General features: G+C 47.0%; 1 protein-coding gene across 1 annotated transcript in view; it reads right to left on the reverse strand.

Moving 5' to 3' along the window:
- Positions 1–377: 377 nt before the first annotated feature.
- LOC124616759 overlaps positions 378–24,853 on the reverse strand; it is a 42,081-nt gene continuing 17,605 nt past the window's right edge. Inside the window, exons 4-5 of the mRNA XM_047145144.1 lie at positions 16,541–16,660; positions 378–856 (exon numbers count right to left, since the gene is read on the reverse strand). Of these exons, the coding sequence (XP_047001100.1) occupies positions 554–856; positions 16,541–16,660 (423 nt within the window). The 3' untranslated portion in view covers positions 378–553. The remainder of the gene's footprint in view (positions 857–16,540; positions 16,661–24,853) is intronic.

Below are 24,853 nucleotides of genomic sequence, written 5' to 3' on the forward strand. Positions count from 1 at the left end.
GGCGATGCCGGGGCACCGAATGTGTTAATCGGCTTAATCCCACCGAGTTTCATTCACTGTGCGTCAGGAGTATTTTAGTTTAGAGGATACAGGACATACCATATGTAACCTTGGTGCACATGATTTTCGAAGAGTTTAGATCACAGACACTAATGTCGTTCCGCATCAAATGCGAGTAGTGTGGGGTGGGAAGGAAGGGGGGGGGGGGGGGGGGGAGAAAATAGTTTAAGCCCTCAGATTTGCTCCTACGACTAGAGTTTATTTACCGACTGCCGATTTGAACAGGAAAACTGCAATACATCAAATGCGTACCGTACAATAAAGTATTTTCAAATTTATGTTTTCTTGGTTTACCCAAATTCGAAATTAAGCTCGAGTATAAAACTACAATATCCAAGTATAGACATCACTGAACATGTATTTGGTATGTTAAAATTAATTTCCATAAATCTGAATATTATTTTTTCGGAATATTATGTTCTAGTCGGAAGCTAATAGAATTTCTTATTTATACTTTCTCATTAACACCGGCATAATCGTATACAAAGATAATTTAAAATATCTTTGGCCCGAACAGATTGAAGAGAAGCGACGCCTTCGTGGCTTTGGAGCTTGCTTTTCTCCTCTTTCTCCTGCTCACTCCAGGCTCGGATCCAGAATCACCCTCGGCAGCCAGCAGCTCCTCTGAGGACACAGATGGGACCGCTGGTTGTGCTGGAGGAACCACGTCCATGACCGCCCTCTCCGATGCCTCAGCAGACAGGTGTTCCGGAGGGGCCGACGGCTGTGGCTGCACTATGGTCCTCCTCGCTGCCCGTTCCGCTTCCTCTGCAGCGATCGTTGGCCGTTCTTCAGCCTGAAGACAGTTATACGTCACATATGGCTTAATGTCTCAGAGCTGAAGTGTCAGTTAAAGTAGCTCTTCTGCGTTCATAAGTAACGTGTGTAACTAACAACCATTATCTGGTTGCGATGTAGCTCAAAAGAAGCGATACTATAGTTCTGAAATGATGTGAAGGAATTTTAACATGCCTGTATATTATGACTCCTCTTAGACACTGAAGTGCCAAAAGAACTGATGTAGGCAAGCTTATTCAAATACATGGTTGGTTGGTTGTTTGAGGTTAAAGGGACCAAACAGCAAGGTCATCAGTCCCTTGTTTCAAATAGACTCCATTCTGCTAACGGGACATTTCAATATAGTCAGAAAAATAAAACGGATAAAGGGGAAACGTAAAAGGGCAGTCACGGTGTCATTAGTAAAAACAAATGAGGGAAGTTGGCAAGAGAACGAACCCAACACTATGCTGAAACAGCATAGGCAAGACCACCTGTGACTTAAAAGGTACAACTGCTATAATGCAGAAAGTACGTATGGGAATAGAAAAACTAACCAAGCCTTAAAAAGAAGGGGTAAAAACAGAGTAAAAGGGAAAGAAAAGAGGATTCCGGTCAGGGAGGTGAATCGGGAATCTCTGAACACTGCCTACAGTGGGAGACACCCAAACACTCACCGCCCTGCCCCAACACCAGAGGGAGATTAAAAACTTTAAAACTGAGAATAAAAACCACTCTCCCGGTGGAAACCTAGAACCAGAGAGACCATCCGGGAATCGTCAGCCAACATCAAAGGTAAAGTGTGGGGGAGTCTGTACTTAGCACGCAGAGCCAAAAGAAGGGGGCATTCAACCAAAATGTGGGCCACTGACTGGAAGGCTCCACAACCACATAGCGGGGGTGGCTCATCACGCAAAAGGAAACCATGGGTCAGCCTGGTATGGCCAATGCGGAGACGACACAGTGTGGTCGAGTCCTTGCGGGAGAGGCTAAAGGAAGAACGCCATGGGCCTGTATTCACCTTAATGGCACGAAGTTTATTAGACAGTGGAGTAGCCTCCCAAGAATTGGCCCATGACTGTGCAAAGTGGGATTTGATGTGAAGCCGTAAATCCGCTGCAGGAGGGGTTACAGAAAACGGGGGGTAAGTAACTGCTCCCCCAGCCAAACGATCAGCGAGCTCATTACCCGGGATACCCACATGGCCCGGGACCCATAGGAAGTCAATGGAACAAGCAGCACGGTGAAGATCAGCGAGATGGTCATGGATGGCAGAGACCAAGGGATGGCGCGAAAAACACCGGTCAATAGCAAGAAGGCCACTCATCGAGTCCGTACATAACAAAACGCGGTTGTGTTGGGATTGTTTAATAAAGGTAAGGGCCCGGGAAATTGCCATCAATTCCGCAGTAAACACCCCACATGAGGGTGGCAGTAGATGATTTTCCGTTCCAACAAAGGACGTGAAGGCATACCCAACATGATCAGCAGATTTAGAGCCATCAGTGTAAAAAACAACAGCATCCCGAAACTCCCATAAAATTTGGCGGAAAAAGAAACGGAACACCACCGGGGGGATGGAATCTTTCGGACCGCGGCGGAGATCCATCCGAATTCGAGGCCGTATTCAAATACAGAAATATATAAAAGCGGCATAATAAGGCGCTGCAGTCGGCAACGCCTATATAACACAAGTGTCTGGGGCAGTTCGATCGATACAATGGCAGGTATTGAGACAACATGAATCCATGACCCTGCATGTCAGCAGGAGAGTGTTAACGCTTGTGGAGGCTCCGTAATGGTGTGGGACGTGTACCGTTTGAGTGGTATGGGATCCATGATACGAATCTGACAGGTGACAAGTACGTAAGCATCCTGTGATCACCTGCATCCATTCACGTCCATTGTGCATTCTGAAGGACTTTTCCAATTCTGGCAGGACAATGCGACATTCCACACGTCTAGAATTTCTACAGAGTGGTTCCAGGAATACTGAGTTTAAAGAGTTCCGCTAGGCCACCAAACACCCCACACGTTAACATTATTGAGCATATATGGGACGCCTGGCAACGTGCTGTTGAGAATGGATTTCCACCCCCTCTTAAGGATTTATGGACAGCCGTGCAGCATTCATAACGTCTTTCCCTCCAGCACTACTTCAGACATTAGTCGAGTCCATGTCACGTCGTACTCGCAGTGGCCCCACACGATACTACGCAGGTGTACCAGTTTCTTTGGCTCTTCAGTGTTTACAATTTTTAAAATTTTCAAACACTAGCATCTGGATTACTTGGAGTCTCAGTTAATGAGAACGCTTCCGAGCTACGAAATTTACATGAAGACTTAAGTGTGCTCGGCCATGAACTGGCAAAGTAAGTCGAGCGTTGGCGATTATCATTTATTCTGACTCGCTGAACTTTATAAAGAAGCTTTGCAAATGAAATCATAATTGAAAAAAATTGTCAGAAGGGATGCTAGCATAATGTAGCGTGACCTGTTTCGGATGATAGTATATCGGAAATTCACAGCGAACTACGCTCGCTCAGAAAATGGCAGCGTAACAGTGACGAGCGTGTTCATGTTACCTAACTTTAAACTTGGTTGGTTGGTTGCTTGAGGTTAAAGGGACCAAACAGCAAGGTCATCAGTCCCTTGTTTCAAATAGACTCCATTCTACTAACGGGACATCTCAGGATAGTCAGAAAAATAAAACGGATAAAGGGGAAACGTAAAAGGGCAGTCACGTTGTCATTAGTAAAAACAAATGAGGGAAGTTGGCAAGAGAACGAACCCAACACTATGCTGAAACAGCATAGGCAAGACCACCTGTGACTTAAAAGGTACAACTGCTATAATGCAGAAAGTACGTATGGGAATAGAAAAACTAACCAAGCCTTAAAAAGAAGGGGTAAAAACAGAGTAAAAGGGAAAGAAAAGAGGATTCTGGTCAGGGAGGTGAATCGGGAATCTCTGAACACTGCCTACAGTGGGAGACACCCAAACACTCACCGCCCTGCCCCAACACCAGAGGGAGATTAAAAACTTTAAAACTGAGAATAAAAACCACTCTCCCGGAGGAAACCTAGAACCAGAGAGACCATCCGGGAATCGTCAGCCAACATCAAAGGCAAAGTGTGGGGGAGTCTGTACTTAGCACGCAGAGCCAAAAGAAGGGGGCATTCAACCAAAATGTGGGCCACTGACTGGAAGGCTCCACAACCACATAGCGGGGGTGGCTCATCACGCAAAAGGAAACCATGGGTCAGCCTGGTATGGCCAATGCGGAGACGACACAGTGTGGTCGAGTCCTTGCGGGAGAGGCGAAAGGAAGAACGCCATGGGCCTGTATTCACCTTAATGGCACGAAGTTTATTAGACAGTGGAGTAGCCTCCCAAGAATTGGCCCATGACTGTGCAAAGTGGGATTTGATGTGAAGCCGTAAATCCGCTGCAGGAGGGGTTACGGAAAACGGGGGGTAAGTAACTGCTCCCCCAGCCAAACGATCAGCGAGCTCATTACCCGGGATACCCACATGGCCCGGGACCCATAGGAAGTCAATGGAACAAGCAGCACGGTGAAGATCAGCGAGATGGTCATGGATGGCAGAGACCAAGGGATGGCGCGAAAAACACCGGTCAATAGCAAGGAGGCCACTCATCGAGTCCGTACATAACAAAACGCGGTTGTGTTGGGATTGTTTAATAAAGGTAAGGGCCCGGGAAATTGCCATCAATTCCGCAGTAAACACCCCACATGAGGGTGGCAGTAGATGATTTTCCGTTCCAACAAAGGACGTGAAGGCATACCCAACATGATCAGCAGATTTAGAGCCATCAGTGTAAAAAACAACAGCATCCCGAAACTCCCATAAAATTTGGCGGAAAAAGGAACGGAACACCACCGGGGGGATGGAATCTTTCGGACCGCGGCGGAGATCCATCCGAATTCGAGGCCGAGGAACTAACCAAGGAGGGGTGGAGGGGAGGGAGCGAGGAAGACAGGACAAAGAAGGAAGCCGAAAATCACGGGTAAGAGACGCAAGGCGCAGCCCAACCGGTAAACCCGCCCGAGGGCGGGAGTCAGGCGGGCGACGTCCATGGTCTGGGAATAGGATAGAATAGGAAGGATGAGCGGGAGAAGAACGGATAGTAAGGGCATAAGACACCAGAAGCTGGGACCGCCGAACAGAAAGGGGGGGGATCCCAGCTTCAACCAGGAGACTATCAACAGGGCTAGTAGGGAAGGCACCGGTGGCCAAACGGATACCACGATGGTGGACTGGATCCAGCACGTGCAGCGTGGAAGGAGCAGCTGAACCATAAACTTGACAACCATAGTCCAAACGTGACAGAACTAGAGCACGATAAAGACGGAGGAGGAGGGAACGGTCCGCACCCCAGGAGGAGTGGGCAAGGAAGCGAAGGACATTGAGTTTACGGAAACATCCTACCTTCAGGAGTCTGATATGGGGCAGCCAAGTGAGCTTGTTGTCGAAAAGAAGACCTAGGAAACGAAACTGTGGAACCACAGGCAATCTTTGTGCAGCGAGATAGAGCTCTGGATCAGGGTGGACCGTAGTACGGCGACAGAAGTGGACCACCCGCGATTTTAAAGGAGAGAATTGAAACCCGTGGGAGAGGGTCCATGCAGAGGCACGCCGTTTAGCCACCTGGAGCTGCCGTTCTGCAGATGGCATCGAGGAGGAACTAACCCAAATGCAGAAATCATCCACATACAGGGCAGGGGCGACCAAGGGACCGACAGAGGCCACAAGTCCATCGATAGCAATGAGGAAAAGAAGGACACTCAAGACAGAACCCTGTGGGATGCCCGTCTCCTGGGTCCGTGGAGAACTAAAAGCAGTACCAACTCGAACTCTGAATGACCGATGGATCAGGAACTGGCGGATAAAAATCGAGAGTGGGCCCCGAAGACCCCACTGATGAAGGGTTAGTAAGATGTGATGGCGCCAGGCCGTGTCATAGCGAAGGTCAAAAAACACTGCAACCAAATGGCGGCGCTGGGAAAAAGCCTGCCGAACTGCGGATTCCAAGCGAAGCAAATGATCGATTGGAGATCGTCCCTCTCGAAAGCCACACTGGTAAGGGGACAATAGATCCCGAGATTCGAGGACCCAAGTGAGCCGACGGGCTACCAGCCGTTCAAGTAACTTACAACCAACATTGGTCAAACTAATTGGCCGATAGCTGTCAACAGATTGGGGGTTCTGACCAGGCTTAAGGACAGGAACCACAATGCTATCCCTCCACTGAGAAGGGAAGTCACCCTGGAGCCAGATACGGTTAAACACCCGAAGAAGATGGTGCCGTTGTGGAGCACTGAGATGTTGAAGCAGCTGGTTATGAATGGAATCTGGGCCAGGAGCTGTATCATGAGAAGCAGATAGAGCAGAAAGAAATTCCCATTCAGTGAAAGGTTCGTTGTAAGATTCTGACTCACAAGTGGTGAAACATAAGGTGACAGCTTCAGCCTGCTGTTTTTGATGAAGGAAAGCAGCTGGATAGGAGGCCGACGCTGATGCCACTGCAAAATGGGTCGCAAGATGTTCTGCGAGAACTAATGGGTCCGTACAAATGCCATCTGGGAGGTGAAGGCCTGGGAGGGGGGACTGCCGATGGCAACCTTGGAGAGAGCGAAGTGTAGCCCATACCCGTGACAGAGGGACAGTGGAACCAAGGGAAGAAACAAATCGTTCCCAACATATCCGCTTGCTCTGTTTGATTAAATAACGGGCTTTAGCGCGAAGGCGCTTAAAGGTAGAAAGGCTGGCTACAGATGGGTGCCTCTTTAACTGTTGCAAAGCTCGACGGCGATCACGGATGGCAATGGCAATGGCCGTACTCCACCACGGGACTTGCCGACGACGAAATTGTCCAGATGAGCGCGGGACAGCAAGGTTAGCAGCGCGAACAATCGCGTCAGACACGTCACGTAGGACGTCATCAATACAACCCGACAAAGAGGGAGAAAACTCGACCTGTGCAGTATATAGAGGCCAATCGGCGCGGTGGAAAGACCAACGAGGTAACCTCTCCATCGGGGAGCGGGAAGGGAGCGTGATAATCAACGGGAAATGGTCACTATCACAAAGGTCGTCGTGTGGCGACCAGTGTAATGAAGGGAGGAGAGAGGGAGAAGAAAGGGAAAGATCAATGGCAGAAAAAGTACCATGACCAGCACTGAAATGAGTAGGGGAGCCATCATTAAGAACGCACAGGTCATGGTCTGCAATAAATTGGTCGATAAGAAGACCTCGTCTAGATGGAAAGGCACTGCCCCACAAAGGATGATGAGCATTAAAATCCCCAAGGAGGAGGAAGGGAGGAGGAAGTTGCTGAAGAAGGGTGGTTAAGGCAGCAGGTGTAAGAGTCCTGTCAGGAGGGAGATAAAGATTGCATACTGTGACTGCAGAGTCTAAGTGGACCCTAACAGCAACTGCTTCCAATGTAGTTTGGAGAGGAATCCACGTGCTAGCAATGTCTGTACGGACCAACGTACAAACGCCACCAGAAGCCCGCAAGGGTCCGACCCGATTTCGACAGAAAACACGGAACCCACGGAGGGTCGGTGAGTGAGCATCAGTAAAATGAGATTCCTGGAGAACCACACAAGCTGCTGAGTAGGACGAAAGAAGGGATTTCAATTCCGGAAGGTGACGATAGTAGCCATTACAATTCCATTGGAGAACCACAGAACGATGGTTTAAATGAGGGCTGAACACGCTAAATCCAGTCATACCGCCTGGTCCCCACCCGTCACCGACAAGGAGGGGGCGACATCCATAAACGACAGGTCAGAATCCGGTTGTGAAGCCGGGGAAGGGACCTCCGGTGACACCAGAGGCTCTTTGTCCCGGGACTTATGTTTCTTCTTCTTTTCAGGCTGAGATCGAGGAGGGCTGTGTGGCATAATGGAGCCAGCTGCAGCAAGATCAGGAACAGAAAGAGACCGGGCGACCTGGGGGCCGATAGACCGCGGCTCTCGCGGTCGCCGCGCTGCGGCAGACCTTTGACCTGGAAGGTGCCGGGAAGGGGCATCCCGGGAGAGGCGCCCTTGACCGGCAGACGCCGAAGGAGTGGGACACTTCTCCGGCTGGGGAGGGGGAGCGGCGCCCAGAGGAGAAGGTGTGGGAGCCGCAGGGGAGGGGGGAAGGAGAGGGGTCCGGGACGGGGGTAAGGAAGGGGGAGGAAGGGATGAAGATGTAACCAAGGCGTAACTAGATGTCATGGACACAGGGTGCAATCGTGCATATTTCTTACGGGCCTCTGTGTAGCTTAAACGATCAAGAGACTTATACTCCTGTATCTTTTTTTCTTTCTTATAGACTGGGCAATCTGCTGAACGTGGAGAATGACTACCATGACAATTTACACATACAGGAGGGGGAACACAGGGACTCCCCTCATGGAGTGGACGTCCACAGTCACCACAGAGAGGGTCCTGGGTACAGCGAGAAGACATGTGGCCAAAACGCAAGCACTTAAAACACCGCATAGGAGGTGGGATGTACGGCTTCACATCACAGCGATAGACCATAATCTTAACTTTCTCAGGAAGGTATCCCCTTCAAAGGCCAGGATAAAGGCACCAGTATCAATACGATTATCTTTAGGACCCTTCTGAACACGCCGAACAAAGTGAACACCCCGCCGTCCGAGATTGTCCCGAAGTTCCTCATCAGTTTGAAGGATGAGGTCTCTGTGAAAAATCACACCTTGTACCATATTTAGAGACTGGTGAGGGGTAATGGACACGGGAATTGTGCCAAGATGGGTACAGGCACGAAGGGCCGCAGATTGGGCAGCCAAAGCAGTTTTTATCAGTAATGAACCCGACCGCATCTTGCTCAGGGAGTCCACTTCGCCGAACTTGTCTTCAATGTGTTCCACAAAGAATAAAGGTTTGACACTGGTGAAAGTATCTCCATCAGTCCTGGTGCAAACTAGATAACGGGGGAAAGGTTTTGCCCCTAGACGACGGGCCTGACCCTCCTCCCAGGGGGTAGCCACGGAAGGGAAGGCCGAAGGGGCAAGAGAAGCAGCACTTGAGGAATCAGTACCACGCAGAGAGACGGCCGCAGAAGAGCGGCCAGAGGTTTGGACCCTTATGCGTTTCATCTGCATAGCGTCCGCCCTGATACCACCCACTCCGATCAGGGGCTCTCCTCACGGGCGCCACCCAGCCACAGCAAGGGCCGTCTGGCACGGCGGCCATTGCCGGGAGTTCCGATGCTCCAGGAGGACGAGCAACCACTCCAAGGCATGCATGAGGAGGTCACAGCTCAGGTATCAGAAGTGTGATCCCTGTGTGTTCAGGGGGCTCAACCAAAAGGGTACATAGCGACCCCACCACACGGGCTGGCTACCGTGCTGGCTATGCACCCTAGCATCAGACAACGACGTAGAAGAAAAGGTGGAATATACTAGGAGGGCACACGTCGGAGACACTAGGTAAGGTGCTCTTCCCCAAATGGCTCACACTACGGAAGAGAAATTTTGGAATGGAGGTCAAACCCCAGAGGGGGACCAAGGAATGCCAAAAGGAGGAGATGATTACGCAACAAAGCCAGAGTGTAAAACCAACAGAACCAGGAGGATAGCGGGGGCCAACATAAGCAAGGACACCAATAGAGGGAGAGGAGAGGGCGAGGGGAAAGGGGTATGGAGGGGAAAGGAGGGGAAGGGAAAGGAAATGCAGCCCGGGAGAGAAAGAAGGCTGCAATGGCTCGGGGCCCCGTGCTCGCCACGCACGTATCCACGAAAGAGTTGTGGACCCCCTGGGGGGGAACTTTAAACTTGAGTTGAACAGCGGAGGTACTGCTTAATTTCTGGAAGCGCTTTTTTTTTTTATCGAACTACACAGTCAAAGCTAGGCTGTATAATATCTACAACCGCTTAAGTTAGACACGGTTACCTAGCAAAGCTTGGCCATAGGTAACCATCAGTTAACGATCTTAGTTTCACTGATTTGTTAATACGTAACGCAATACAAAATTAGGACTGCAGTAAGATAGTCGACCCGTAGGAAAGTCAAGTTTTTAGTCTGTAATAATTAAATCTGAATACAATTCTTTGTCACTAACTTCAGGAGACTGTTAGTTTACTGACCTGGCGAGGTAAATAGTAACTAAATTTTAGAGATTTTGTTGTCGAAATCGAAAATACTAATTTCTGCCGAAAACCTCGCTAGAATGTACACGACCACGAAAACTAGTGTATCAGCTCTTGAAGTGTGTACTTTCCCCACATTTGTGTAACTGGCTGCCGTTTTACACAGGCCCACAATATTGCTTTTCCAGCCTACAGTGAGAGTGATTTTGCTCGGGTTAAGTTACTTTTCTGCTTCTTCGTGAACTGACAAAAAATAATTTTGAAACCTTTTTTCGAAGAGAAAGAAATTCTCTATCGAATACGTACTATAGAATGCACCATCTTAGGTCGTAACTGAACAGCCATCGTATATAAACATATGTACTGTACACTCAGTATTCTATAATTTTATCTATAACCTTCACTAAAATGACAATTATTTAAACTGTCTGTTTCCAAGTTGAGGTTTAGTTATTTTTACAATTGTGCATTACAGTATTTGTAGGCATGAAGTTGAGCGGCTGTACAAAACCCGAAAGGTAGAACTGATCTCGCTCACCCATACACTGGTGAGCCGGAACAATGACCACTACCCACAGCGAGGTTGAATGCCTCCTCATTGTGTTGCGGGCACGTGACGCAGTAATGAAAGAATGTAAGCGCAAGAGAGGAATGAGCAGTCTTAGCGAAAATATGAGCCTCAAATGCGGAAATCCACTGATATAAGCGGTTTTGACGAAGGGCACCGTGTTATGGCCCTGCGAATGGAAACGAGAATCTCTGTAACGGCGAGCTACGGAAAGTGGTTGAAAGATGGTGAAATACCGCGTAAGCCGTATGGTATTTGACGACTGTCATATCAAAACTTGTAGGTCGGGGGATCCCCTGCTGTGTAATCCAGGACAGGCAGAGATCTGTTTGTTTTGTTTTAGGGCGCAGAAGCAACTGAAGTCATACGCGCCCATGACGGAACCTTAGAACAGTAATAAGAAAAAGGAGTTGAAAACTACTGCTCGTGAAGGCCAGTCGATGGGAGGAAGGAGACCTAAGAACAAGGAATTCGTCTTCGAGAAATGTGCATAAAATACGCCGTATGAACGATGGAAGCTTCGAACTGAAAATTAAATATCCTTAGCAATATTGCTACGACTGAGACAGAAACGCTGCGATAGGCCGAGCGTAGTTCGCTAAACCGGCCGGTAAATCGGACGGCAAACATACATTAGAACCAAGGTGGTAAAAAAAAAAAAAAAAAAAAAAAAAAAAAAAAAAAAAAAAAAAAAAAAAAAAAAGGGGGGGCATTCGCTCAGGTAATGAGCTCTCAAAGGTTAATAATGGGCACAAACTAGCGGGGATCACCACTTAAATGGCGATGTCTGGAACGACAGTGCCCAACGCGCAACCTAGCTGGAATGATCTCCAGGGGAGAGGACCTGGAGGAGGTCGGCCTAGCCGCTGGGAGGTTTAATTCCATGAGCCTGGTCCCATTAAGTGAAGACCAGTGGTGATGCCAAAGTGACACCACCTGCTGACAGTCGCCAACGCAGAGATCATCGGAAGGACTGGAAGAACTAGCCGGCCGAGGTAGGACTTCAGCATTGGCAGCAGCGTCAGCAGCGTCAGCAGCCTCGTTTCCGAACAGACCGACGTGACAAGGAACCCACAGACATCACAGTGGCTTCCTCAGGACTGAGGAAGTGGAAACTTTCTTGGACCCGTTGTAAGTAGGCTGTTTAGGTTTTTTTATTGGTAACGCCACCTCTGTATGAAAAATCACTGGCTGTGCTGTGTGCAGTCTGTGGGTAGTTTGCATTGTTGTCTGCCATTGTAGTGTTGGGCAGCGGCAGCTGGATGTGAACAGCGCGTAGCGTTGCGCAGTTGGAGGTGAGCCGCCAGCAGTGGTGGATGTGGGGAGAGAGATGGAGTTTTGAAATTTGTCATGAACTGCTATATTTATATATGATATCAAGGTAAATACATTGTTTGTTCTCTATTAATATCTTTCATTTGCTAACTATCCCTATCAGTAGTTAGTGCCTTCAGTAGTTTGAATCTTTTATTTAGCTAGCAGTAGTGGCGCTCGCTGTATTGCAGTAGCTTGAGTAGCGAAGATTTTTGTGAGGTAAGTGATTTGTGAAAGGTATAGTTTAATGTTAGTCAGGGCCCATTCTTTTGTATTGAAAGATTGCGTTGCGCTAACAAAATATTGTGTGTAAGTTTAAGCACAGTCATTTGTAATTGTTCAAAAGGGGACGTTTCATACCGTTGAGTTAAGGGAGATTTGTGTACAGAACATCGAGCCTCTGAAGGGCATTGAGGAAGTCCGAGCAGATGACAAAACTGGAAAGCTTGTGTCACCATTTGCACTGTGTGGCCTGATACAGGGCAAAGAGCTCCACTGTAAATACTGAGCTGTCTGTGCCAATTTTTAGTCACCACTCCGTGTTCGGATTTTTATTTCATATTACAAATGCATTTACAACAAATTATACTGTGGACCCTCTAACTTAATTGTTTAGATGAAAGAACCACAGATTTTTCACTACTATAGGCAAACCACTCCAGTGTGTTATCAGAAGATATGGTTTGCAGCTCACCTGGAATAATGAGTAAACCGTTTGCTTCAAAATTCGACCATAGAAGTATTCATTGGATGCTTCTTCATTACTACGGACTGCCCACCATTATTCCAAGGATAGCTTTATATTCAGCAGAATTTTAGGAAGATTACAAGGCAAACTCGACTAAACATTCTAGATTTACAGTAATCACTAAAATTGTTCCAAACTTTTCACCATGACAGCGGAATGTACAGGGTGGCGCACAGTAATTCACCTGATTTGTGTCATGGATAACATTTGTTGTTGAAAATATTTTTAATTTATTGACGTAGAAGTAAAGAATACAGCTTGGAAATACAACCAAATCAATCATGTTCAGCGTGACTGCCGTGCCGTTATGGTTTACAACTTCAAGACGCAGATGTGCATTTGTGACTACTCTCCGACACACATCTTCCGGAATGGCGAGGTATAACTCCACAATGATGGCCGCAAGTTGCATTACATTTTCGGGTTTTCTGTGGTACACCTCATTAAGGAACCCCCGAAGGAAGGAGTCACATGGGTTAATGTCCAGGCTATGGCGCGACCACATTCCTCCTCCTGAATAACGTTCTGGAAATCTAATGTAATTGCGTAGGTTTCCACGGCCAGTCAGTTGACTAGGTTTTCTGTATGTGGTATCGCGTCATGCTGTATAAGACTACTGCTGTTGGAGAAAAACCAACGTTTCGGCCACAGTTGCAGAGGGCTCCTAGGTCTGCTCAGAAGAAGGCCGCTGCAACCGTGGCCAATACGTTGGTTTTTCTCCAGCAGCAGTAGTCTTATACATTATGTCGCCGTACCACACCCAGAAAACTTTTCTGTTCTGCAAATCTGTTCGACAATAACCTAAGGCCAAGTCTTTCATGTAGGAAATCAAGCACAACGTTGGCAGTATGGGGGTGTGCTCCATCCTGCATGAACCATTGAGTCTGCAGAGGAAGACATGAGGCGATGAGGTGAGGAAACAACGGGTTCGCAGCATGTGTAAATAGCGTTCACCGGTTACTGTAGAATCGAAGAGTAAAGGACCGATGATTCCATGGCTTGACTGCCATGTCCAGTCATCTCTCGCGTAAGTTTATGCACCACAGTTATCTTGTATGGATACAAGCGAAGGTCGGATTGAATAGTTCTTTGTAGAGACCGGCGTGAAATTCTTAACTCGAGACTGGCTCTTCTTGTTGATTTACTGACAACGAGTCAAAGCCATTAACTGCTTCAATGTTCTGCGGCGAACGTACGGTATGTGCATGTGGCCGCTGAGACTCCAAAACAAAACCAGTACCTTCAAATTCTTGATGTAATCTGCGTACTGTCTGTGGGCTGGGAGCCCACCATGTGCCGAAATGGGCACGAAACTGTGTCAATGGTGCTCTATTCGTCGCCGTGAACACTAACACAATCTTCGTCTTGTGCAGCGGTCAATCGTCCTTTGTCCGCCATCGCGGCGAACTGAAATGGCGAATTCTCAACGGAAGCGATGAACTCTAAACATGTGTCTTAATTTCCATGATCTGTACGAAGTTGAGAGCATAATTTGAAAGCTTTTGTCCCAATAATATAATCGCAGGATCAAAACTCAATCGAGTGACTCATCGTGGGCCACCCTGTGTTTAGTGCAGTTAGATCATTGTCTGTAAGCAATTCCACCTCACACTAATGGCTTCAGAACCGACTGTTGGAAGCATCTACATTTCCACTTACCACGGTACTGGGTTGTTGAAATTATGAACAGAGGCAGAGCATTATGACCACCATCGTGTTGGTATTTAAACCTGTCCTGACGATAGCAGCGTCACCTGGACAGGAATGAATGCTAGACACGCTCCAGTGCATGTAGTATCAGACAGCGTACTGTCCATGTATAGAATGGGGAAGGCGTGCGCGATCTGAATTTAACCGAGGGTAGATTGTGATGGCCCGGAGGCTCGGCACGAGCACTTCAGAAGTTGCACGACTTGTCGGGTGTTCGAGGAGTACTATGGCGTATCTTCAGCATGTGGCGGAACCCAGGTGAATCCACGTCCAGGCGTTGGGCGGCCGTCATTACAGATGTCTGACGTCGTAGGCTGCGCAGACTGCTAGAACAGGACATGCGGCGAACCACGGAGGAACTAACGCCAGCCTTTAATGCTCGGCAGAACACACAGGGCACCGAACACTCCTAACGACCGGGCTCCGCAGCCGACGACCCATGCATGTGCCAATGTAAACTCCACGACATCGGTAACTACCACTGAAACGGACGTATGACCGTAGGCACTGGACGTTGGCGCAGTGGCAGAGCGTTGCATGGGCTGATGAATATCAATACTTTTTTCATTAAGCCGATGGAAGGGCACAAATTCGTCTTCCAGGCGAAGAACTCCTTGACATCTGTACTGTGTGTCAGAGACAAGCTGGCGGACGTTCCACTGTGTTCTGCAGAACATTCGCGTGGGCATCCGTGGTTCCAGTGAAGCTCGTGCAAGGCACCGTGACGGCCAAGGAGTATGACGATCATATTTCTCGAAGGCAGTGGCGTTTTTCAATAAAATGACGCGCCATGTCAAAGGTCTTGAGTGTTATGGAATGTTTCAAGGAACATAGTGGAGTGTTACAATTCATGTGCTGGCTCCCAACTCGCCAGACCTGAACCCGACCGAGCACATCTATAGTGCTATTGCACATGGCATCAGAATTCATCGCCCCCTCCTGAATTTTACAGGAATTAGGTGGCGCGCGCGGTGTGGGTGTGTGTGTGTGTGTGTGTGTGTGTGTGTGTGTGTGTGTGTGTGTGTGTGTGTGTGTTGCCAGTTCCCTCCAGCTATCCACCGAAGTCTTATTGCTTCCATGCCAGTCTGCGTCGCTACTGTTATCCATGCCAAAGGCGGACATACCGGCTATTAGGTAAGTGTTCATTACGTTCTGGCTGATGAGTGCATTTACTCCACGGGAAATTTCAAATGCACACTGTAACGGCTTCGTTCTTAACACTCAGCCTTTCACTATTTGCTGTAAGAACTCTTAGTGTCATCGAAAAGTAGAACCCTGGTGTATGTAGGATCACTGACATAGATGCTAGTGAGCAAAGAGCTAGTCAGGGTGGGTGACATCTTGTACTGGGATAAGTGGTAGTTATTTACCACCTATTCAGAGATGGTGCCGAGACAGGGCATATAAATACTAAATATGGATAATAAACTTAGTATTTAAAGGCATGATACCATCCACGAGAATTGATGCAGATAAACGAAATGAACTTCGTAACAATTAACGTGACAGTTTTTCGGTCTTCGGAAACATTGTCTGGGACTTCACAGAATATAAGGTTTTTGTATGAAAAATTCAATTTCTCCAGCTGTACTTAAGATTTTTTATTTACTTCGCTACTGTTGCGTCAACGCCATCTTCATTTTCAGGCCCGTACACTTTGCTGAAATCAGTTGTGTGTGGCTCAGTCTAGAAGTCTGCGGTGAGATCAACACGGGCTCCCATGGATGGCGGACAGTAACTTATGGGCCTGAAGATGGCGTTAACGCAACGTCGAAACTAGTAGCGAAGTTAATAAAAAAATCTTGAGTACAGCTCGAGGAATTGCATTTTTAATTAAAATTACACCAGCTGTGTTCCACCTTCATCCAGTTTAAATATGGATGTACGAAGAATATAAGGCTTTCTTCAAGCCTTCTACTTCAGAGATCCCTGTATAATGGAAGCCAGGTGTAGATAAACATCTGAACATTAATGATGTATTACCTCCACTAACAAGCTAGAGAATGATACAACGTTAGTGAGTCAGTTCCTGTTTAAATCTTTATACTGGGCACTTGTTGTATAAGGGATACACCACGAACTTAGTCCCGAACAGTATTACAGCCGAAGTGTTTCCCTATTTTTAGGTACGTTTTACTGTGTCACTCATTTAGTGCTGATGATACAACTGATTTTAATTCAATAATTTTTTTCTATAAATAGTTATTCAGGCAATAGCAATCGGTACTAACCTCTCTAGAGCTGGGTGCTGCGTGTTCCTCTGTCTTAATCTGGGTCAACGTATCTGGCTGGGAGGAGCTTTTCACAGGTTCCTGGTGTGGCATAGATGTTGATTCGACTTCTGATGCTTGCTGGAACACACATGCAGAAAGTTCAGTCGGGAAAGTTTCATTTATATTTTCCCTTTAAGTAATTTATGATAAGTACATGTTACACTGCAAACGCAATATTTGCCATCACACACACACACACACACACACACACACACACACACACACACACACACAGACAGACAGACAGACAGAGAGAGAGAGAGAGAGAGAGAGAGAGAGAGAGAGAGAGAGAGAGAGAGAGAGAGACCTGTGAACAATATGGCACACCGTTGAGAGAGGCTTGAATAGTTGATTCGGAAGTATGATTTCTCTGAGTAGAGATCATAACATCGTTCTGACAACACACCAAGATGTTGCAAGAGTAGATATTCCATAAGAACACATTTTAGCCCAGTGACTTGGTAGAACACCGAGCTGATGTCCTGAAAGGTACTGTTTTGACACCGAAGTGTGACGAAGGATGCTGGCAAGACTAGAAAATGGGGACACATGCCATCATCCTCAGTAAGACATAACGTCATTGCCTCAGATGGACAGGCTTCAAAGCCCACATCCGTTTCAGTTACAATAAACCAGCGATGATGCCTGCCATCATTCGGCAGGTGTCTACTTTCAAGATTGTTGGTTGCCCAGTGTGTCGAACCTGGTCGCTGTGAACTGCCAACATCTCACCCAGTCGTCTTCAGAGCTTGTATCTCTGGCTTGATGGAGAGCCGAGGTCATGGTGTTTTGTGCACTGTCAACATGTTGCTGTATCCATGATGTACAATAAAGGCTGCTGACCTATTTGCATCTCTGAGCAGATACCAGCACCCATGGCCTATCTGTGGTGAAGAGGTCTGCGCTAACTGTTCACAACTATCTGACTCACCTGCAGCGTTGCTCAAGTTTCCCAATCACACCGCTTTATCAAATAAGAATGGCTCTAAGCACTATGGGATTTAACATCTGACATCAGTCCCCTAGACTTAGAAACTACTTAAACCTAACTAACCTAAGGACATCACACACACCCATGCCAAGACAGGATTAGAACCTGCGACCATAGCAGCAGCGCGGTTCCGGACTGAAGCGCCTAGAATCACCCTAACCCCCAGACGCCGGTAGCTGAGTGGTCAGCGCGACAGAATGTCAATCTTAAGGGCCTGGGTTCGATTCACGGTCAGTCGGAGATTTTCCTAGTTCAGGGACTGGGTGTTGTGTTTTGTCCCTATCATCATCATCATCATCATCATCATCATCATCCAAGCGCAAGTCGCCGAAATGGCGTCATAGCGAAAGACTTGCACCCGGCGAACGGTCTAACCGACAGGAGGCCGTAGTCACACGACACTACATTACCCCAGACCATTATGTATATAGAAAGATATGAACTTCAGTAATTTGTAAAGTTGTTAGGAACAGTGTCTACCAAATACTATTCCAGATTTCGTTAATTTAAGTTTAGTCCAATATTCCAAACAATTTTGTGATGTAATTGGACATTTTCTTATGGATGGCTAAGTGAAATTCTAGTTTAAATGGAACGTTTAATTATCCACATGAACACCTGAGTCAAAAGTCAAATTTGGTAGTTGTATTTTCAGCTGCTGGTTATTTTAGCAGTTGCGTCTTTATTTGTGGGGGTGGATTTAAACTTTGTATGTCTAATATGTATGCAAATTGCGTTTTAGATTTCCTTGCTTGTAGCGTTGCGTAAGCAGCTAACGGGCGTGAGATTTGTTTAATTGCAATTCTGGAGAGGTAAGCCCTTTCGTTATTGGGTTATTGTAATATACACCAACAAAACGGCTTGGTGGCCTGACAGTTATCAGCTGTAATTGTCTCCGAGCCTCTGATTATAATTGTGACTATCAAGTTGATTAAAGCTTGAGGCTGCTTTTCTCATGCTTCCATTTCTCGAAGATATCTTTATTACGAGAGTTGAAGGTAAGTTGTTAGTGTTTTGTACTCTTTGGTATGTTCTTGTAAGGGTTTCATTTACAATTGTTAAACCACTTCTTTGGCACTCTTTTAGTGCCTTTTGGTAACAGCACTAAGGTAACTCAGCTTGCGGCCGACGTCTTTGAGCCTAATGGGCGCGGGGAACCGCTGAGGTTACGCGCCGCTTTCTTGTTAACTTGTGTCGTCGTATAAAGGATTGACCTAGTCATAATAATTCAAGGCCGTCTGTTGGAGCGAGCAACTTACGTTCTCTTGTATATTTTACGCCATGTATTTTTATTCAAAATTGTATCCCTTCATCACAACATCTTGCTTACCAGAATTTTATGTTTAAGTAACAGCTCTCTCTCAACCATTAGGGATTCATAAATTATTTGAAGGAGTTTCTTTTAACTGACTAGCCTGAGCTGCCATTGTATTGCTTTCACCTTTTATCTTCTAGAGGCACTAATATTTTAAAAAAATTACAAAAGGGAAACATTCTGCTTTAGCAGTATGTTCGCTTCTTTTCTTGGTATAAGGGACAGTTAATGCTACTATGAAATAACTTGTTGCCTTATATGAAATTACTGATTGTACTATAAATTTTAGAAGTTTCTGCGGTTAGCAACTTAGCTTGGTGGAGTGCAGACTGAATGTGGGAATATGCCCCGAGGCCTCATTTTTACCATTTTACCATTTTCTTAACGTGAAACGCTACTCTTCTCTATTTTGTGTATACCTCTGTTACATAATTTTGCCCTTTGGCTGTTTGTTACGAGGGAGTGAACATAGCTGTGTTTATCATGGTTGTATTTGCAGAAATGTAATAGAACGACAAATGACAGTGTTACTCCGGGTTGGCGTCTTTCCATCTTTTGTGAACGGGTTAACACGATTTTTTTTTAACAAAAATGGTATCTATACAATTCTGAAAATAGAGGGGACATTTGTTAAGCTCAGTTAGCTTGACAGCTGAAGTGTCCAGATTGCTGACAATGACAATACACAGAAGTACGGAAAATAAAAATAGAGTAGCTGCGAGATTATCTTTCGAAAATGTAAGCTGATGGTCAAGGAGTAATCGACAGCTCTTACGTCATGCTTTATACTGGAAACAAGGCTGAAGGAAGTCTAGACTCGTTCATAGGATTTACTGATCTTGGAAAAGCGGCGGAAAAGGCAGAGTGGTGCTAGATATTCGAAATTATGACGAAAGGAGAAAGCCGTTGGGAAAGACGTAATAAACTATATGTACAAGAATCAAGAGCAAACATTAACAACGGAAGACCAAGAATTAAGTGCTCTAAGGGGGATAGCGAAATTGGGTTGGAAAAAATTCTTTTGTCTTCATTTACGGAGTAATCTGTTGTGTATAAGTTATCTTGATCGCAGCATTAGAAATAAAATATGCAAATTATTAAATCTGCACTCGCAGCTACATCCACATTTTCAGACGTTTGGGCAGTCGTGATGAGTACTTCTTTCAGAGCTGTAATAGGTAATAAAGATAATTATAGATCAAGATAATGAAGTAACAGATAAGCCAACAGCTAAGTTGGGTATATCCAAAAGACACTTGGTGGCAGGCTTCATTGCTGGCTGAAGAGGAAATGTCAAACACTTGAGGATGGAAAACGAATAGGAGGAAAAAGGCAACTTTACTCTTAAAGAAATTCATTCTATTCAGTTGTATCGTTGGAGGGAGAATGAGGTGTGCTGTGTTGGCAAAATTCCTTTCACAAGATATCCACCACGAAGAAAGCCATAGTCTGTGCCTGGAAGATGGTTGGTGAGAGTCCATTGGAAGAAATGCAACATTCACGTTAACACTCACTACCGGAACCTGTTACGAATGTTATTGAGACCACATTCAGATTTTGTGCAAACTAACTACTGACGAAGTTTCTTCATGGAAAAAAGGGTGTGAAAGGTATCCTCAGTTTAATAGAAATGTTTGGATTAGATGTTAAATTACATTGTGTGTACTTTAAGTACTAAAAACAGATTAGTTTTATATTTCCCTCCGTGAAATATAAAACTTATCTATTTTTAGTACTTAAAGTGCGCGCGTGCGCAGATTGTGTATTGCAAATGCATTTTACACCATCGATCAGAGCGGGATTAACGCCTGATATGAATAAAGACCAGATGGAGTAGGAAGGGAAAGGAGAGATACTTTGAGGATAAGTGTCAGTATGAAGGATTTTAGATCTGAATCTTTAAACTACATTTTCTCTGGTTTACATTCTTTAAATTAGTACTGATTGGGCTTACGAATTTTATCAATGCAACTCCTTAAGTTATATTAGATGTGGGTGTCCAAATGTAACATCGGATGTGCTACTCTTAAGCATATTAGTCGACCGTAATAATATTGCACCTGGGACTGTCGGCTAATACTGATTCAGAACGTAATCGGGATTGACAGTATAATGCACACCTGATCTGAAGCCATTGACAGTTCGATTCGTTTTTCTTAGTCCCCACTGTACTTTTTTACTTAGGTCATTAGCGCCCAGTCACAAATGTAAGTGCACATAGAATCCGGGAAACTCAAGTGGGGACACCAGAAAGTTCTTACAAGGACGCAGATAAAATAAAGGATTTAGATGTCTTTGGACAAGTCCGTCAAAGTAATAAAACGAAGAAAACGAGCAGCTGCTCGAGTGTCATCAGCTAAAATTTCCTGTAGGGTAGAGGGCAGAGACATGACAACACAAGTGATTAAACGGGGACACAACAATAAAACATGGCGCACTGGCAATGCATGACCACAAGGGCACTGCGGGGCGGGGTCACCGGATAGCAGGTAGCGGTGGCTAAACCGGCATTTCCCAATCCGCAACCTGGCCAAAATGCCCCCTCACCGAGATGGTCGGGAGGAGGTTGTCCAAGCTGTTGGGAATGGTTTTATGGCCCAGAGCTTATTTTCTTGAAGTGACGACCAAGTATCCCACCATAATGAAACAAACCTCTTACAAACCAGCCCACTAATGTCAGACAATGGGACACAAAGGGAGGCTGGCCGAGGCAGAAGGACTGCAGCCTTGGCCACAGCATCAGCAGCCTCATTCCCAGGCACTCCTACATGGCCTGGAACCCACATAAAGCGAACAGGAGAGCCATCAGCAGAAGAATGGAGGGATTGCTGGATCCGTTGCACCAAGGGATGGACCGGATATGGAGCTCCAAGGCTCTGAAGAGCATTGAGTGAATCAGAGTACATACGGAGAATGGCGGTGGCGGCAGACATACTGAAAGGCCAGAGAGAGAGAGAGAGAGAGAGAGAGAGAGAGAGAGAGAGAGAGCATAAAGCTCGGCCGTAAAGCTGGAACACTGGTCGAGGAGCAGGTATTTAAAGGTAACGCGCCCGACGACAAAGGCACAGCCGACACCATCGTCGGTTTTGGAGCCATCAGTGTAAATAAAGGTGTGACTCAAGTCGCGCACGAAGTGCGACAAACCGTGAGCAATACACTGCAGCCGGAGTACCCTCCTTCGGGAGCCAGCTGAGGTCGAGATAAATATGAACCAGAGCCTGGAGCCACGGTGGTGTCGGGCTCGCACCCTCTCTGAAGCTAGTAGGGAGGGCAAAATCTAATTGTCGAAGCAGGCGACGCAAGCGGACTCCAGGGGGCAGCAGGGCAGACACACGCAACCCATACTGACGGTCGAGAGAATCTGCGAAGAAGGACTGATAAGAGGGGTTTGTCGGGCATTGACAACAGCCGGCAGGCATACCGACACAGCAGTACGTCGTGCCGGTAGGTCAATGGTAATTCGGCAGCTTCAGCATAAAGACTCAACGGGACTAGTGTAGAATGCTCCAGTCACAATATGTAACCCCCAATGGTGGATGGAGTTGAGACTGCGGAAGAGGGATGGGCGAGCAGACAAGTAGACGAGGCTCCCATAATCCAGCTTTGATCAGACTATGGACCGATACAAGCGAAGCAATACAGTGCGATCCGCTCCCCAAGATGAACCACTAAGAACTCTGAGGACATTAAGGGAACGTGTACAACGGGCAGCCAAATAAGAGACGGGCGGAGACCAACAAAGTTTCCTGTCCAGTGTGAGGCCTAGAAACTTAGTTGTTTCCACGAATGGGAAAACAACGGGACCGAGATGTAAGGATGGCGGAAGGAACGCTTTATATTGCCAAAAGTTGATGCAAACCGTCTTCTCTTCAGAGAACCGGAAGCCATTTGCCACACTCCGTGAATAGAGGCTGTCTAGACAACACTGAAGGCAGCGCTCCAGGGGGGATGTTCTCTGGGCACTGCAGTAGATCGCGAAGTCATCGACAAAAAGAGAGCCTGAGACATCAGGTGGAATGCAATCCATAATTGGATTGATCACTATGGCAAAAAGGGCTACGCTCAAGACGGAGCCCTGAGGCACTCCGTTCTCCTGGAGGAAGACGTCGGACAATACGGAACCCACACGTACCCTAAACTTTCGATCTGTCAAAAAGGAATTAATAAAAAGGGGGCAGGCGACCGCGTAGTTCCCACCTGTGCATAGTGCGGAGGATACCTCCTCTCCAACAGGTATCTTAAGCCTTCTCCAAATCGAAGAACACATCTACCGTTTGGCGCTTTCGCAATAAGTTGTTCATGATGAACGTCGACAAGGTCGCAAGGTCGTCAACAGAGGAGCGGCGTCGACGAAAGCCGCATTGAACATTAGTAAGTAGCCATCGAGATTCAAGAATCCAAACCAACCGAGCGTTAACCATGCGCTCCATCACCTTACAGAGACAGCTTGTAAGAGAAATGGGGCGGTAACTAGAAGGAAGGTGTCTATCCTTCCCGGGTTTGGGTATGGGAACAACGACGGCCTCACGCCAACGCGTGGGGACCTGACCTTCGGTCCAGACGCAGTTATAGGTACGAAGAAGAAAGCATTTGCCTGCCGGAGAAAGGTGTGTCATCATCTGAACGTGAATGGCATCTGGCCCCGGAGCAGAGGACTGGGACAGTGCAAGTGCACGTTCGAGTTCCTACATGGTAAAGGGGGCATTATAATCTTCCAGATTCAGCGAGTGGAAGGAAGGTCGCCGAGCCTCTTGCCTCTTTTCTGGGAAGGAAGGCAGGGTGGTAATGGGCGGAGCTTGAAACCTCCGCGAAAAAGCGGCCGAAGGCGTTGGAGACATTCACAGGGTCCACAAGTACCTCATTACCTGAAGTCTGACCAGGTATCGAAGAGTGGGCCTTAATGCCTAACACCCAGCATAGGCCACCCCAGACGACAGGAGAGGGAGTAAAACTGTTAAAGGAGCTTGCGGAAGAGGCCCAACAAGCTTTTTTGCAGTCTTCGATGACTACGACATTGCGCTCGGAGCCGTTTGTAATTAATACAATTCGCCAGCGTAACTAACGACACAGGGGAAATGGTCGCTCGAATAGGTGTCAGAAAGGACATACCAATCGAACCGACAGGCAAGAGTGGTAGAACAGATCGAGAGGTCCAAGTGGGAGTAGGTATGAGTAGAGTCCCAGAGGAAAGTCGGGGCGCCAGTATTGAGGCAGACAAGATCGAGATGGTTAAAAACATCCACCAAGAGGGAGCCTCTGACAGAATGCAGGAGAACCCCAAACGGGATGATGGGTATTGAAGTCGCCTAACAATAAAAACGGCGGAGGAAGCTGGGCAATCAGGTGCATCATGTCAGCCCAACTAATTGCAGACGACCATGGAGTGTAGACAGTACAAACAGAAAAACTAAAGGCAGAAAGAGGAATATGGACAGCTATTGCTTGTATTGGGGTGGACAATGGGATGGGAATAGACATCGTCCCGAACGAGCAACATGACCCACCATGAGCTGGATTACTGTCCACAGGGGTTAGGTCAGATCGCTCAGAGGTATAGTGAGTAAAAGCAATATGGTCAGTTAGGGGTAACTTCGTTTCCTGGAGACCAATGACGAGTGGACAGTGCAGGCGGAGGAGCAGTTGTAATTCCTCCTGATCAGATCGAATACCTCGTATGTTCCAATGTAACAGCCATCGCGAATCAGAGAAAGGGGGAACGAAACAGGTGAAAATCTGGTCACCTCCACGGCCGCGGGAGGCGGATCCTGTTCCATTGAGTCGTCGCCAGCTGCGGCCACATTCCTGGGTTGCGAAGGAGGGGCAGCATCGTCCGCCGACGACAGGCCAGCTTAGTGCCTGGCAGCAGAGTGTCCCAGCGAAACTGAGGACGGCCGGGAACAGCGACTGTCGGATGGAGCATCAGACAAAACGCGCCAGGGTGGAGAGGGGATAAAGACTACTACTT

Source organism: Schistocerca americana, chromosome 5 (genome assembly GCF_021461395.2).
Source record: "Schistocerca americana isolate TAMUIC-IGC-003095 chromosome 5, iqSchAmer2.1, whole genome shotgun sequence".
Classification (NCBI taxonomy): Eukaryota; Metazoa; Arthropoda; class Insecta; order Orthoptera; family Acrididae; genus Schistocerca; species Schistocerca americana.